The following is a 15,831-nucleotide window of genomic DNA, read 5'->3' as shown; positions in this document are numbered from 1 at the left end:
AACCACTTACTTTGGCACTGCTTGTGCTTCCAGTTATTAAGTCACTTGCAGACACTGATGAGTAAACAGCATATAATGCTCTCTCTCTCTGTGAACGTTGGTGACGTTTCGTGACATGGACCATTTGAGAAAGCGAAAGAGTAGGGGAACGATCTTGAACCATGACGGCTAATACTCATTGACAACCACAAGGGCAACTCACAAATATTCGTTGGAGCGCTCATTCCGGTCGGTGGAATACTAAATACAGGCTGACAATTGTTGATTTACGTGAAAAAAAATGTAAATTAGTTACAAACTACGGGTTGCACTACCTTTATTCAACATGTAAGCGTCACTACAGATATTCGGATTTAGGTTATGACATGTCCGACATGTCTGCGATGATGTGGCGCAGACAAATAACGGAATTCTGCATGACCCGCTGAAGTGTCGGAACTCCTATGCTGTCGATGACCTCCTGTCTTCAGATCAGCAATGGTTTGCCGTTATTGCTAACCGCTGTGTCACCGTGTCATCAAGGAATATCACACCAATTATTCAGTGACTGGACACTGCACATCACACAGTCACCTATTGAGGGTGAAGAGACATCTTGATCGCAAAATACCGGTTCTCAGTGTCCCAGATGCGCCCGTTTTACATATTGACCAACCCATCCCAATAAAAATGGACTTCATCACTGGACCAAACCATACTAATTCCCACCAGGCCCGCGGCCAGCCGTGCAGTTTAACTTCCTAACGCAAACTGTTCAGAAGCCATTACGATTTTATTTCATATAGTTCAATAACTGTCCCCTGTGTGTTCAGTATTATGTGACTTCCGGTTGGAAAGGTGTGGAGGGATATCATGCAGGCACCCTTATATCTTTGGAGCACTTGGAGCACCATTTTGGCAGAATTTAGAGGCAGAAAGTGAACCGATAAATAGGCGCCCCCTTAGGTATTCCGTGGATTAACCGTTAGATGCTCAAGACTGAACAGCTTCTGTTGTTCGCTGGCAATAGATGACGGCAGACGTATTCCATTTATTCATCCTATACAGGACAAGGGCAATTACCTGAACGGCACTCCGCTTGCAAGCAGGATGCACTTCTTCCACGTTTTCGTCTACCTCCACCATCGTGAACTTCAGCTAAGCGTCCGATGCCAGGGCTCCCGCATTTTTATTGACATCTATGCCGTGTAACATGGCCTCTGTGCACCACACTTTAGTAACCAAAGAATATCGGAACTGTACTTCGTGTCTTGTCAGTGACGATATCATTACAGTCGTGGAAGAACTTCTTTCTGTAGGGTAAAGATGTGGATGTGAACCGGTCAAATCGCAGCATTGGCGTGAATCGAATTATGAAGACAGCAGAAAATGTAAATCAGGACAAAATTTAGCAATCTCGTCTATTTCATATTGACGGTTGGTGCGCTTCCAGGCTTTCGTTGGCCAGCGTCCTTTTCTTTTTTTATTGGCACTAACGCGTAGCATTGATCACCTCACATTTGCTACGAAAGGTACTTGCATTCGCTCTGTTTTGTTTTTGTAAGTCACTATCTTCGTATGTAAACAGCCATGTGGTGCTCCGTCCTATCGGTGTCTTTAAAGTTCGAAAATGTGTGCAGCCTTGCTTATTGTTCGTAGAAATATGAACTACTTTCAACGCGCTCAACAGTTCCTTAAACAGACACAGGATTTTTCAATGGAACCACCACCGCAAGAAACTTGCGACATAACGAAATCAGCTAGTATCCCATATACTTCCTCAGCTACAGGTAATTTTAAACGCGAACAACCCTCTCAAGAGGCTGTCAATTCGAGGCCGGTAATGGCGGTACTCGTTCTTTCTTTATATATATATATATATATATATATATATATATATATATATATATATATATATATATATATAACATTTTTAACAGTGACTGCTTGCTGTTTTTTCTCGGAAGAATTAACCTGCTCGCGATTGTTTGCGGAATTTTCATTCCGCTTTGTAGTTTTATAAGATGAAAACTTTTAGTGTGAACAAAGTGCCAGTGGCCCAGTAGAATGAATGAACAACCACAGCTTTCACCTGAGACAAGTAAGGAAACTATAAAAACGCCGAACAAGGGCAACTGATCGGACAATTGGATCCCAACCCTCTTGAATTGGAATCCATAGTCTTAACCGCTAAGCCACTTCGACCCGTTCTACAGAACACGCACACTGATCCGTAAGGACGTCTTGAATTATACATGGGAATACAGCCTTTATCGTTGAATTTCATTGATGAAATCTTGTCACTTGCGTCAAACAATGTTTCAACGAGTTTTATCCTCTTTCAAGCACAGCAGACTTTTAATGTTCCGTCTTAGGAAGACTGATCAACATTTTATCCACATGATGAAATTTGTTAGAATAATATGTCATTAGCCAGCTTAAAAGCAGCTTATTTGGAATAAAACTAATTACCACTATTCCATGGACTGCACTGCAATACTAATTACAAGTTCACACTTTGTATATCATCGACATAAACCTCATAAAGCGCTTAAGATAGTAGTAAGAACATACTTCATGTATCTTTGATATAAACCTCACAAGGTGGTCAGGGTAGTAGTAAGGACTAATATAGTTATTGAAACCGTCATAGTTAACTGCATTTCACGGAGGTCTTTTTTTTCCAACTAAGTGCCATTTTATTTCTGTACGCAAAGAGCTAATGTTATCCATTACCATATTTGGAAATCATTTTCATCACATGCCACAGCTTTAACACTGACTCTTTTGTCATTTATAAATAGAAAAGTTTTGAATGTTCTAGAATAGGTAAAATTTATTTTGTCTCTGTAAGTCACTTAAAGCGACAGGATGAAATAAAAACATACTCCAAGGGATCGTAGAGAATGCATTGAGCGACAAATGAATATTTGAGCCAAAGTCTCGAAACATCATTCAATGGCTCTGCAGAGCATTCAAGTTGCAGTTGAAAACGCCTGCCTCAGGGTTACCCCTACGGCACCAAAGTCGAGTTGTAACGCTCACAGGTCGCAGGCAGATCTGCTCGCAATGAACCTGATAGTATACAGGACGATACATTGAGTATAAGAACTGTAGACATTTTAATGTACAGATAAACAGTCACAGCCCCCCGTATGACTTAATTTCCTAGTAGCGTCACTCTACAGACGAGAGCATCTTCTGATATTCATTGCTGCGATGGTAACAAGTTTAAAGTTCAGAGTTAAGGTTCAATGACACACAGTTCTGTACCTTAACTCCCCTTCTCGATGAGCTGTAGTTAGCTGTCCTGGCGAGCCCGACATTGCTTCTTCTCTCGTTTGGTAACAACATATCGACAGAACAAGATACCAGTCTCCCAACTGACACCGATTTAGAACTGATAAGAAAAGCTCAACAGAAGTGTTACAGGGTCGACTCGGTGTAATATGATGTGCAACATGGTTTGGAAGGCCGTACCCTACAACACCTGTGACGTTTGTTGCACAATGCAGGGTACCTCCAGCACATCGTGCTGTACATTCTTCTCGCTTGCACAACACCAAGAAAGTTGTCATCTCTCGGCAAAGCAATGAACACGTACACATTTTTCGCTTTATTCAAAACGCCGTCTTCTCTAAATAAGAGGACCAACGTACCCAATTAAACATGTCGAAGGGTATAGGGTCTTGGCTAGTCTGCGTTACCGACAATACTCGTGAATTACTGCGGCAGGAGACGAAAGAAGTATAAACAAAATCTCTCAAAACCAAATGCAACACCTCTGCGACGATCTCAGATCAAGAATAAAGATTTTACAAGAAAATTGTACGAGTATTATTGTACCTAAGTCCACTGATAGTTTCTGTTTACTACTAATATATTTTATCAAGACGAAAGGTTTTTAGGCAAATTTCTCTTATTTTTATATTTGTAACGTTCCTGAGAATAACAGCAGTTAGTTTTAGTCCGTGTGGTAATGTTGTTTATTTGAAACATTGATAAGATTAACAGCAATTCATTTTTTCTAGGTAGCGACTGCACTCACAATGCTGCTAACTTATCTGTTCATTTACCATACAAACAACACTTCATCATAGAAATGAAATATTAAATATATTCATTACAGTAGGTCTTCACACAGCTATAATCTTGCTTTGTGCATATGGGCCGATATTCTAATACATATTGTCATCAGATTCAACATTTTATATTTGAGTGTGATGATATCCTCGAGTCCTGGAAATAGTGTAGGATATTAAGAGAGCCGAGATGGTAGAGGTGAGAGAGAAAAATGATCACTTTGCCGAATGTTTTTCGTGTGTGTGTTTGTATGTGTGTGTGTGTGTGTGTGTGTGTGTGTGTGTGTGTGTGTGTGTGTGTGTGTGTGTGTGGAGGGGAGGGGGGGCATTTCACTAAAAGTGTGACTAACTTTAGTGTCTAATTGCTTGCTGCATTGATCTGACGTACGAGAAGCTGCCTATAATGTCACTCCATATTTTTACATTTTTTTCCTTCCACTGCTAAGAACATGTTCGCATGTCTTTCACCAAGCATCTACGATACAACTTCGTTGTTTTCATCCTGTAGTGTTTTTTGAAAACCTGCTTTTTCACTGCCATTGAATTAATTTATTTTCATTAATCTCGTCAAAAGCGCTATATCAAGTTCTACACTAAACGCTACCTGAATATACAGAATATTAACAAGTTTTTACTTCATTTTTCAAAACCTCCACTTAAAGGTATTTTGAGTGTCTCCGTGAGACGCAGTTTCAACTACATTTCATTACATTATTATGACACCTCAGAATTAAGTAGCTAATAGCTGGCAGGCATGCAGTTTTAACACGGGTACAGAAACAGAGTACAAGGAGCAGCTGTGTCACTGTGGGAACTTCCCAGCCTAACTGCAGGTTGCTTATCCTGTCTGTTATTAAATAAGCCTCTCATTAGGCAAACATACACCGTAACCGTCTTCATGGAGTGGCAGATAACCCCACTGTAGGACAAAGAAAACAGAAATGCAAGCGATACTATAAAATAAATCTCAAGGGTTATAATAAGAGAAACGTGCGTCTTGCAATAAACAACAACAATACCTTATTAGAGAATAAGTGGTAAACGTCGTGAAATGCCATATGCCAAAAGGAAACAAATTGACACAAGTAGTTTGTAAAGATGGCATACAGTAGAATATAATATCTCCTTTGTTATATAGAGAAAGACAGAACAAAGTGAACGGTCCTCGTAAGAATATAACTGTGATGTTGCTAGGTCTACAGATTATTTCCAGACCACTTCCGAGGTTGAATCTTTGACAGTGTCAGTTGCTGGTGGTGGCGAAACGTCGGAAAAATAACTGAAGAAACTTCGGCCGAAGATCCAGAGACGAGTCTAACAGGCAATATCTCAGGCTATTCACTATTATTAGTTGAAATTTATTGCAGAACTCAATCTTTCTCCTCTCTCATCCCCCCTAACGAGCCCATATTGCCGCGCAAAGTGGGCGTGCTGTTTGAGGCGCCATGTCACGGATTGCGCAGCCACTCCCGCCGGAGGTTCGAGCCCCCCTCGGGCTTGAGTGTTGTTCTTAGCATAAGTTAGTTTAAGTAGTGTGTAAGTTTAAGGACCGATGACCTCAGCAGTTTGGTCCCTTAGGAATTCACACACATTTGAACATTTGAGCCCACATTCCTCCGTAACACTGTTTCCTCCTCCAGTATTACGTTCCAGAAACCCATAATTACTGGAATTTTAAAAGCTAATTAATGGTAATAAAAACAGCATGTTTGAGTGCATAGAACGTAACGTTATGTATCTTAACAGTACACAGCACCATTGCTATTGACTATCTCGTATGGCTTAGCGTGTTTGGGGCTTGTTCGTAAGACGGAGATGCGAGTCACATCTGTATCGAAATGGCAGCCTGGACAAATGACCGACAGTCTGGTACATCGACCAGTCCACTGGTGCTGTTTGTATACACTGGTGTGGTCACTACACCATGGCAATCGCCCGACAATGTAAACATACGAGAAATTTGGCTGCCCGATGAGGGAAGTGCGGTGTGGGTACAAGCCCGCACGTCCTCTCGTAGGGCTGACAGTGCTCTACGCTCTCAAAGAAAACGATTTATTGACACATAGTCAGCACGGCTTCAGGAAACATCGTTCTTGGGTAAAACAACTACCTCTTTATACTCATGAAGTAATGAGTGCTATCGATAGGGGATGTCAAATTCATTCCATATTTTTAGATTTCCAGAAGGCTTTCGACGCCGTTTCTCACAAGCGTCTTCTACCCAAACTGCGTGCCTACGGAATATCGCCTCAGTTGTGCGACTGGATTTGTGATTTCCTGACAGAAAGGTCACAATTCGTAGTAACAGACGGAAAGTCATCAAGTAAAACAGAAGTAATAGGCCCTCTATTGTTCCTGATCTAAATTAATGACATAGGAGACAATCTGAGTTGCCCTATTACACTCTTTGCAGATGATGCTGTCATTTACCGTCTTATAAAGTCATCAGATGACCAAAACGAATTGCGTAATGATTCAGATAATATATCTGTATGGTGCGAAAAGTGGTAATTGACCCCGAAAAAAGAAAAGTGTGAAGTTATTCACATAAGTACTAAAAGAAATCCACTAAATTTCGATTACGCGATAAGTCACTCAAACCTGAAGGCTGTAAATTCAACTAAATACTTAGGTATTGCAATTATAAATAACCTTAATTGGAACGATCACACAGATAATGTGGTGTGTAGACCAAAAAGAAGACTGCAGTTCATTGGCAGAACACTTAGAAGGTGCAACAGGTCTACTAAAGAGACTGCTTACACCATGATTGTTGGCCCTATTCTGGAGTACTGCTGGGTGGTGTGGAATCCGCAACAGGTGGGACACACGGATGACATCTAAAAAGTTCAAAGAAGGACGGCTCGTTTTATACTATCACGAAATAGAGGAGATATTGCCACAAACGTGATACGTAAATTGGAGTGGCGATCATTAAAACAAAGGCGTTTTGCGTTGCGACGGGATCTTCTCATGAAATTTCAATCAGCAGTTTTCTCCTCCTATTGCGAAAACATACTGTTGGGATCCACCTACATAGCGAGAAATGATCATCTCAATAAAATAAGACAAATCAGGGCTCGCACAGAAAAATGTAAGTGCTCGTTTTTTCCGCGTGCCGTTGGAGAGCGGAACGGCAGAGAGACAGCATGAAGGTGGTTCACTGAACCCTCTGCCAGGCACTTAATTGTGAATAGCAGAGTAATCACGTAGATGTAGATGTTCTGTGAAAACACGATACATTATCGCCATCCCGGCTGGTGTGAGAGTTGTACTCGAACTTGTAGTCGAACACCGTGATGGGCCGGGATTAGTCTCTGCACTCATTTCAAAATAAGAAAAGAAAACAATGAACAATACAAAATAAAAAGGTGTACTCAACGTATTTATTAACGGATACCGCGCAGTTGCTTGCTGACGTTGGCTGTGTAGGGGAGACGTGATAGTTCAGAACCTAATTCTACCGGAATCTTAGTATCTTATACAACCCCCATTCCCGCATCTAACTAAAACTGCCAAGTTAAAGCATTCACATAACACCGTATCACATTTTTACTAGCATTTACATTTCCATAACTTTCCTTTAGAAAAGAATCAGCCAATCGACTTTCCTTCTCTTTTCTTATAATGCGAATGCCCTAAACAGCTGAAGGTATGTTTTTCCATATAAAAATGATTGCCATTGGAGTAGTACGTCATTTCGCTTAAGTTGGATATTTAGCAGTAAGCTATCCAAGCCGGAGCGCTATTTTCGATGTTTTCACTTTCGTTGACAGAGACTCTAATATAGTAGCTACATTAAGTAATAGCACAGGAGTAGCAGCGCTAACATCAGTTACACTCTACAGATAAATCTAATGAGGTTGGATTAATATATAGACCCAAATTTTAATCTTGGAACAGCGTCTTTATACTTCTGCTACTGTTTATATGGCAGTTTCTTGATCTCAGAATGGCAGACGACTGTGTTGTGTAAAGTAGATGTCATTTGATTTGACAATGTCTCCAAAACATAGTCTAATACGATTTGCGCAGTAGATGAACTATTCCATGCCACCACGGAGAATGAATTCTTGACAATACCAGTCGCTGGTGCTGGTGAAACGTCAGAAATCCCGAGACGAATGCTAACAGGCAGTACGTCAGGGTTTCACTATTACTTGTTGAAATTTGCTGCACAACTCAGTCTTCCTCCTCTTTCATTTCCCCTATCGAGCCCACATTCTGTCGTAACATTATCTTCTGTTCAAATGGTTCAAATGGCTCTGAGCACTATGGGACTCAACTTCTGAGGTCATTAGCCCCTAGAACTTAGAACTAGTTAAACCTAACTAACCTAAGGACATCACACACATCCATGCCAGAGGCAGGATTCGAACCTGCGACCGTAGCGGTCTCGCGGTTCTAGACTGTAGCGCCTAGAACCGCACGGCCACTTAGGCCGGCTATCTTCTGTTTCCTCCTCTAGTATTGCACTCCGGATACCCATAATTATTGAATTTTATTAACGTTTCATTTCCCTTTGAAAGTCCTCATATACTTCCTCTATCTGCTTACCTTCTAACAGGGACATCTTGATGTGATAGCTGAACTATTGTTTGCTGTCCATTCACATGAGAATAATTCTAACACTGGACGGTTCATAAAACTCGTTCTCTACCCCAATTTCGCATTCATGATGACTTCTACCTCCTCTGCTGTTGTTGACATTTCTCTGCATTCATCTGACCAGAAACCCTAATGTTCTATGTGTTTAATTTCACTGACCGCCACTTTGACGAGAATGATCCTTTTCATCTCCCTTTTCCGATTTTCTTAGTATCTCTACCACATTAGACTTCTGACATTCCGTGCTCTGACTCGTAGAATGTTACTCCTTCGTTGGTAATCAATCTGATGGACACCTACATATTGGCAGTCCTCTTTCGGAGATCCGAACAGGGGACTTATCTGCAACGTCTTGCCAATGGAAAGATTAACATGGCCTTTCTTCAAACACAACCACATATGCAGAGTGATCAGAAGAAACTTCTCAGCACAACCTACTCTGCAGCCCCCTTACAAATAATTGTTAAGAAAAAACTTCGATTAATTCCGCCTTTTCGAGTTAATTAGCACTGAAGTTAACCGGTCAAGCCGTTGAGCATGCAAATTCAAGCGGCCTACCAGAGACGGTGTTACCAAACGTGTTTTAAGTATGGTTTCCTAAAACCGAACAACAGATGCAAAAATTCGAAATGGAACGTAAGCGTGTATCGAATTCGAGTCAAAGGCTGAGCAGTCTCGTGCACTATTATCTTCACTATGTGAACAACTGGCACTAATTGTATACGGCGAGCCGCTTGAAGTTGCGCACGCAATGGCCTGATTGGCTAATTTCAATGTTACTTAACCCTGAAACGGCACAACGTATCAAATTCTTTTCTTAACAATCATTTCTCAGCACAACCTACTCTGCAGCCCCCTTACAAGCTTTTAAGACTGTTTCTGATCACCCCGTATATGTCCTTAACGCAGTTGTTTCCGTTATCTTCTGCATACTCATGTCGTAGACAAATTTTGACTCTTCCCTATTTTTGGGGCATTTTTCACCCTATGAGCAAGTGCGTGTCCCGAATTTCTGTCTACTCCATCGCCCTTGTTGACAAGCCATTAGAAAAAACGAAGAGGATTCCTTAAACCACAAGCCTTCGGCCACCGTTGTTGGTGATTTATATTGAAAATTCAAGCAGTTGCTGGGAAAGAACCCGACCTCTGAGTGTTTTGGTTATTAGTGACAAAACGACTACACTACGAGACATACGTTTCATTGGTAACTTAAAAAACAAAATTTCTCTCATTCTTTTGTACATCTGCTGTTGGGTCCCACTGATCTCAGACATGTAGAATGCGGTAAGACATTCCACATAAGGCATCAGAGATACATCCAGCAGTGGTACAGGTAGACAAACTATTTTGTCTCTGTTGGCTGTGAACTGTTTAGGTTACATAGTAGTGCCTTGGTAGATAGCAAAACGAAAGCCATAAAAATATATGGAATTAACATCACATACAAGTATGATGTATACGGATGCTAAAAGGTCTTTTACAGGTAAAAAAGAATACAGGCTATAAATTTCTGTAGCATCAAACCGAAACAGAAATTCCTCTGAGAAAGAGACAAGGTACAAAAACGCTTTACAGTCTACAGGTATATTAGTTAAGCATAACCTGAAGAGAGACCACAGCACGAAACTAGGAATGACTGCGGAGGAGACGACGCTCTGGGTGTTCATCTCGAAGAGCCTAATACTTAAAGGTTCTTTCACTTGAACTAAGGCACTTTTCAAAGAAAAAAAAAGAGAAAAATGACAGTCAGTCCGGAATGCAATGTCTTTGTTAATCACAGACGAGAGCTGCTCTGCCTGGCACGTGATAACGGCTCTGCACTGCTAGCCTGTAAGACTGCAACAAATGGCTGAAATGGCTCTGAGCACTATGGGACTTAACATCTGAGGTCATCAGTCCCCTAGAACTTAGAACTACTTAAATCTAACCAACCTAAGGACATCACACAACTCCATGTCCGAGGCAGGATTCGAACCTGCGACCGTAGCAGTCGCGCGGTTCCGGACTGAAGCGCCTAGAACCGCTCGGCCACAACGGCCGGCTGTAAGACTGTAACCTCAGGAAGAATAGCAATTGACAACCTTATACTTATTGTTCGTATATAGGACAGCAGGAGGGAACTGCGAAAGAGAGGAGATGCGTACCCAGTTACGCCCCGTGCCATCAGGCCAGGTGAAGATGCATCCTGGCAACATTAAATTTCCTCAGAGCTTCCATGCACGAATTCCTCCACCGTGTTGCTATATCATAACTTGGAGTTACGTCAAAAGACTGTGCCACTCATGTGTGTACTATCGGTGCTCCGCTTTCGTCTGCCTTGTCGTGGGAAGTTACAAAAATTTTCACCGTTTGTAAACAGCCCATGGCGCTCCTCACGTGGTCGCAATGTCTTGCAGCAAAACAAGACCATTTTATGATTCTCGTTACGTGACGCGGCTGTACGATGATGATAATGATCATGATGTTTGGTTTGTGGGGCGCTCAACTGCTCAGTCCTCAGCGCCCGTACAATGTCCCACTTTTTTCACACTCCAATTTTTACATAATCCAATCTAGCCGCTTTCACGAATGATGATGATGATGATGAAAGGATGAGGACAACACCCAACACCCAGTCCCTGGGGAGAGAAAATCCCGATCCCGGCCGGGAATCGAACCCGGAAACCCGTGATCCAGAGGCAGCAACGCAAGCCACTAGACCACGAGCTGCGGACGTGCGGCTGTACGATGAAGCGGGTTCGAGTAACATTACATCTGTCCTCTCTGGCGCTAGTCGCGTGGGCCTGTTGAGATCCTGCATGGCGTTGGATTTGATCCTCCTGAAATTTACTTCATATTCACGTGATGGTCGTTGGATCTTTGTAAGGTGTCAGGCAAACCCAACACCTTCTATGAAAACCCTGACATGATGGCAAATCCGGCAATATGTCACATAGCTCCTAATAAATCCTGGCATTAAGTTAACCAAAGTAATACGATCAACGAGTGAGCAAATGGAATACCACAGACTAACACAAGAACGTCCTAATGCATGTCATACCTTCCCACCATGAAACAGACGCAGTTCTGAGGGGAGAAACGAGAACAAAGGCCGAGAGCAGAGCCATGTAGGCTAGAAGGCCCTGCGATAAGAGCGGGACAATGGGACACCCATGTTGCCGGCCGACCGCCAAGAGGTCCATCCCCCAGCCCATGTTAAAAGATAGGGCCCTCCAGAAGAACAGTATAGATCTTACGAGAACACTAAAAGGGCCACCCCAGATGCAAGTTTTAGCGTAAGACTACACGCGTCTCTGTTGCGTAGCAAACATTAAAAACATTGCCCCACCATGAAAGGTATAACGTTTCTCATTGGATAGACAGAATTTTTGTAGGCAGAGCTTAACGTTAACATTGAGACACTGATTGGTCAGTTGAAAACACAGCCAGATACCTTTTTCTTAAACCAATTTCGGCAAACAGTAATAAGGAAAAGTTCGAGAGAGTTGCTACCGAGATGGGGAGGTGTGTGGAGCAGCGGCGCCAGCCGCCCCTGACGCTGCCTAACCGCCGACAAGGTAATGAACGCACGCCATGTCCCATAAGAGCGCATAAGGTTTCACTCAGAATTGCAGAAGTCTCATCTGTTACATCCCCTTTCTACGTAATACTAGTGTCGATCGTTAATTAAACTTCGTGATATTCACATTTGCTATTTGAAGTTAAAATCTGGAACGCAATGATTTTTCTGTTATATAATTATTGAGAAGCCACATCAGCCACTGTAATTTACGACAAGTTAAATAGAGTAATTAACGATAATTGAGGGTCACTGTAGACCATTTTTGATAGTTTTCTCTTTTATGAAAATTAATTTAAACCTAGATTATAGATATGATATGGCATAGGTCGTTCCTCGATCCATTATAGAACTTGGAAACGCATTCAGGGAATATTCGTTCACATTTTTGTTGAACGCAGTTGGTTTTTATCATCCTGTATTAAAATATTTCCTTTTATCCATAGTACAATTTATAAAGAATGTTTTGTGAGTAGAATAAAAATTCCAGTGGTAAACTTAACTGCTTTTTCGACGTTACTTTACCAGCCAACTAAAAATAGGAAACCCTTGAACCCCTTCCACTAAATTTAGTCAATATTAAGATTCTTTTGCAGGGAGTGCAGTGGAGCTGACGCTGAAATCATTAAGTATTTGATTACATCATCGCTAGTCTCACTGAACTCTTCTGAACTCTACATGTCATGTGTGGCCTGGCGTCTCCTTATCAGCAACAGGTCCCAGGTTCAAACTAATCAATTCCCTAAGAAACACGCTAAGACCGTCGTTGCGCGAAAGTGGTAGGGAGACACGACTTAGAACAAACAGACACCACGCAGAATGTTAGATCCTGAGTAACGCGAGATAGAATATCACGGAATGATGATCTGTAGCTTCAGTAAGCCACGATAACGTCTGTGTCCGACATGTGCTGGTAGAAGTACCTCCATCTTACGCTAGGCGTAATCCGATAATGTCACAAACAACCAACAGGCAAGTGCGACTTCTGAATAAGGAAACTGCTTTGTAATCTTTCCTTGCATACTGAATGTAGCACTTGAAGATTCCAGGTTCGAATCCTGGCAGGGTCGCCATATGAAACGTCCCCTTTGAACAATTATACATGACTGTGCTTAAACTGACACACAATATTTTGTTAGCGTGACGCAATCTGACTTTTAAAATTCCCTACAAAAGAATGGCCCTGACTAACATTAAACTATACCTTTCACAAATCACTTACCTCACAAAAATCTTCGCTGCTCAAGCTACTGCAATACAGCGAGCGCCACTACTGCCAGCTAAATAAAAGATTCAAACTATGGAAGGCACTAACTACTGATAGGGATAGTTAGCAAATGAAAGATATTAATAGAGAACAAACAGTGTATTTACCTTGATATCATCATATATAAATATAGCAGTTCATGACAAATTTCAAAACTCCGCCATCTCTCTCCCCACATCCACCACTGCTGGCGGCTCACCTTTAACTGCGCAACGCTACGCGCTGTTCACATCCAGCTGCCGCTGCCCAACACTACAATGGCGAGTATTACAACAATGCAAAGCAGCCACAGACTGCACACAGCACAGCCAGTGATTTTCATACAGAGGTGGCGTTACCAATAAAAAAACCTAAACAGCCTACTTCCACACTTTGTGCTGTTGCACTGAAATGCTGTGCAGTATCCTCCATACCAACATGAAATTTGTTACATGCTTTTAATTTGAACAGTCACTTTCGTAGTTGTCTCCAAACTCGCAGCATTTTAAGTAGAAGTAAGCTGAGCCCGGTGTAGCAATCAGTACAGCTGTGCCGGTGCACACTTGCAGATCGCGCACCACCACCACCACGTGCCGGTGCCGGTGCCGGTGCCGGTGCCGGTGCACCACACGGAGCACCACATAGAGCACCCGCCCGAGGTGTACCACACGGAGCACCACGCGCCCTGGGAGTCCGGCCCCAGCGGGCACGACTACGTGAGCCGCGGCGACTACGCGGCCGCGGCGGCCGCCATCCGCCACAACGAGCAGGAGCTGGCCAGCTGGGGGCTGGACGCGCACAGCCTCGCCTACGGCGGCCAGCTCGACGAGCAGCGCATCTCCCGCAGCCCCGCATCCAGGTGAGCGACGCACTACGCCTCCAGAGCCACACTTACGGGTGCAGTTGGCGGGTCTACTGCAAGGTTTCACTTATTACTGGCCCCAACGCCTGTAGTAGATCCGTCGTTCAAAATTACTCGGATACTTTTGCAAGAATAGCAGACTTTAAGCAAGACGCTTTTCGGGCCTAATGTGGAACACTATATTTCTTTATACACTACTGGCCATTAAAATTGCTACACCACGAAAATGACGTGCAACGGACGCGAAATTTAACCGACAGGGAGAAGATGCTGTGGTATGCAAATGATTAGCTTTTCAGAGCATTCATACAAGGTTGGCGCCGGTGGCGACACATACAACAAGTTAACAGAAAAAAAAACATTAATATAAAAGATATGTTGGCTGTCTCCACCCGTGGGTTATGCAACCTGCAACGCTTTCGAACACCATGCACAAGATTTTCATATTCTCTCGCTCGCTACACACAAACTATTAATCCTAAACAAAAATTAACAGCACCTTTTTTAGTAAATTTAAGTAGTTAAATTTTGTACTTGGCTACGTTTCCGCTAGAGGCCGCAGTTTTTGAGTTATTAAAAAAAAAACGTACAAAAGTGACCTGCCGCGCGGAGTGGCCGTGCGGTTTGAGGCACAATGTCACGGATTGCGCGGCCCTTCCCGCAGGAAGTTCGAATCCTCCCTCGGGCAGGGATGTGTGTGCTATTCTTAGCATAAGTTAGTTTAAGTAGTGTGCAAGTCTAGGGCCCGATGACCTCAGCAGTTGGGCCCCTAAGGAATTCACACACATTTGAACATTTTTTAAAAAAGTGACCTTCAAATGCGTCTTTCTCCAGTAATTGGAAACCGTGGCCTCCAGCAGAAACGTATTCCAGTCCTATACCTAACTACACTAAATTTCCTGCAGAAGTTGCTTTCTTTAGGACTTACTGTTTGTGCATAGCGAGATAATGTGAAAATCTCGCATCCAGCTTTTGAAGGTGGTTTGCATAAAACATGTCGGTAAAGGCAGCTCACTCACCCGGTATAATAAGCTTCCTATACATTTATATTCCATCCTCCACTGTGGGGTGAACTCGGAATATACAGGTCTGGGAAAAACGTATTTACTCACTGCATGCGATATTTTTGCCGAATTATATGTTTTAAATGTCGCAAATCCTAAAAATGACTTGCATAATTCCCATCACATATAGGTTCTTTGAGAAATGAAAAGAAATGTTTGATGGAAACAGGTATTTATTACTAAGAACTAAACATATTATACTTTCTTAGAACTAATAAAAAATTAGTTTTTGATTTATGCACAATTTTAGTTCTACTCCTTTTTCTTGTGAAGCATTTTCTTCCTCTCTTTGACGATGCTCTGAACTCGTTCCAAATTCCTTCTCTGATTTCTCAATTGAACATTACCCTGTAGTCAGTTAACACATTGACATGCATCCTCCTTGGAAACCTCTCACTATACTACGGGCATCCTGGCGAAAGCTTTCATTC

At 42.4% G+C, this 15,831-nt stretch overlaps 1 protein-coding gene across 1 annotated transcript in view; it reads left to right on the top strand.

Annotated features, from left to right (window-relative positions):
* LOC124606361 overlaps positions 1 to 15,831 on the top strand; it is a 155,031-nt gene that overhangs the window by 50,121 nt on the left and 89,079 nt on the right. The window contains exon 3 of the mRNA XM_047138343.1: positions 14,044 to 14,333. Coding sequence (XP_046994299.1) covers positions 14,044 to 14,333 — 290 coding nt within the window. The remainder of the gene's footprint in view (positions 1 to 14,043; positions 14,334 to 15,831) is intronic.

Source organism: Schistocerca americana, chromosome 3 (genome assembly GCF_021461395.2).
Source record: "Schistocerca americana isolate TAMUIC-IGC-003095 chromosome 3, iqSchAmer2.1, whole genome shotgun sequence".
In the NCBI taxonomy this organism is placed as follows: domain Eukaryota; kingdom Metazoa; phylum Arthropoda; class Insecta; order Orthoptera; family Acrididae; genus Schistocerca; species Schistocerca americana.
Note: the sequence above shows the minus strand (reverse complement) of the source record. Positions and strands in the feature narration are given on the sequence as shown.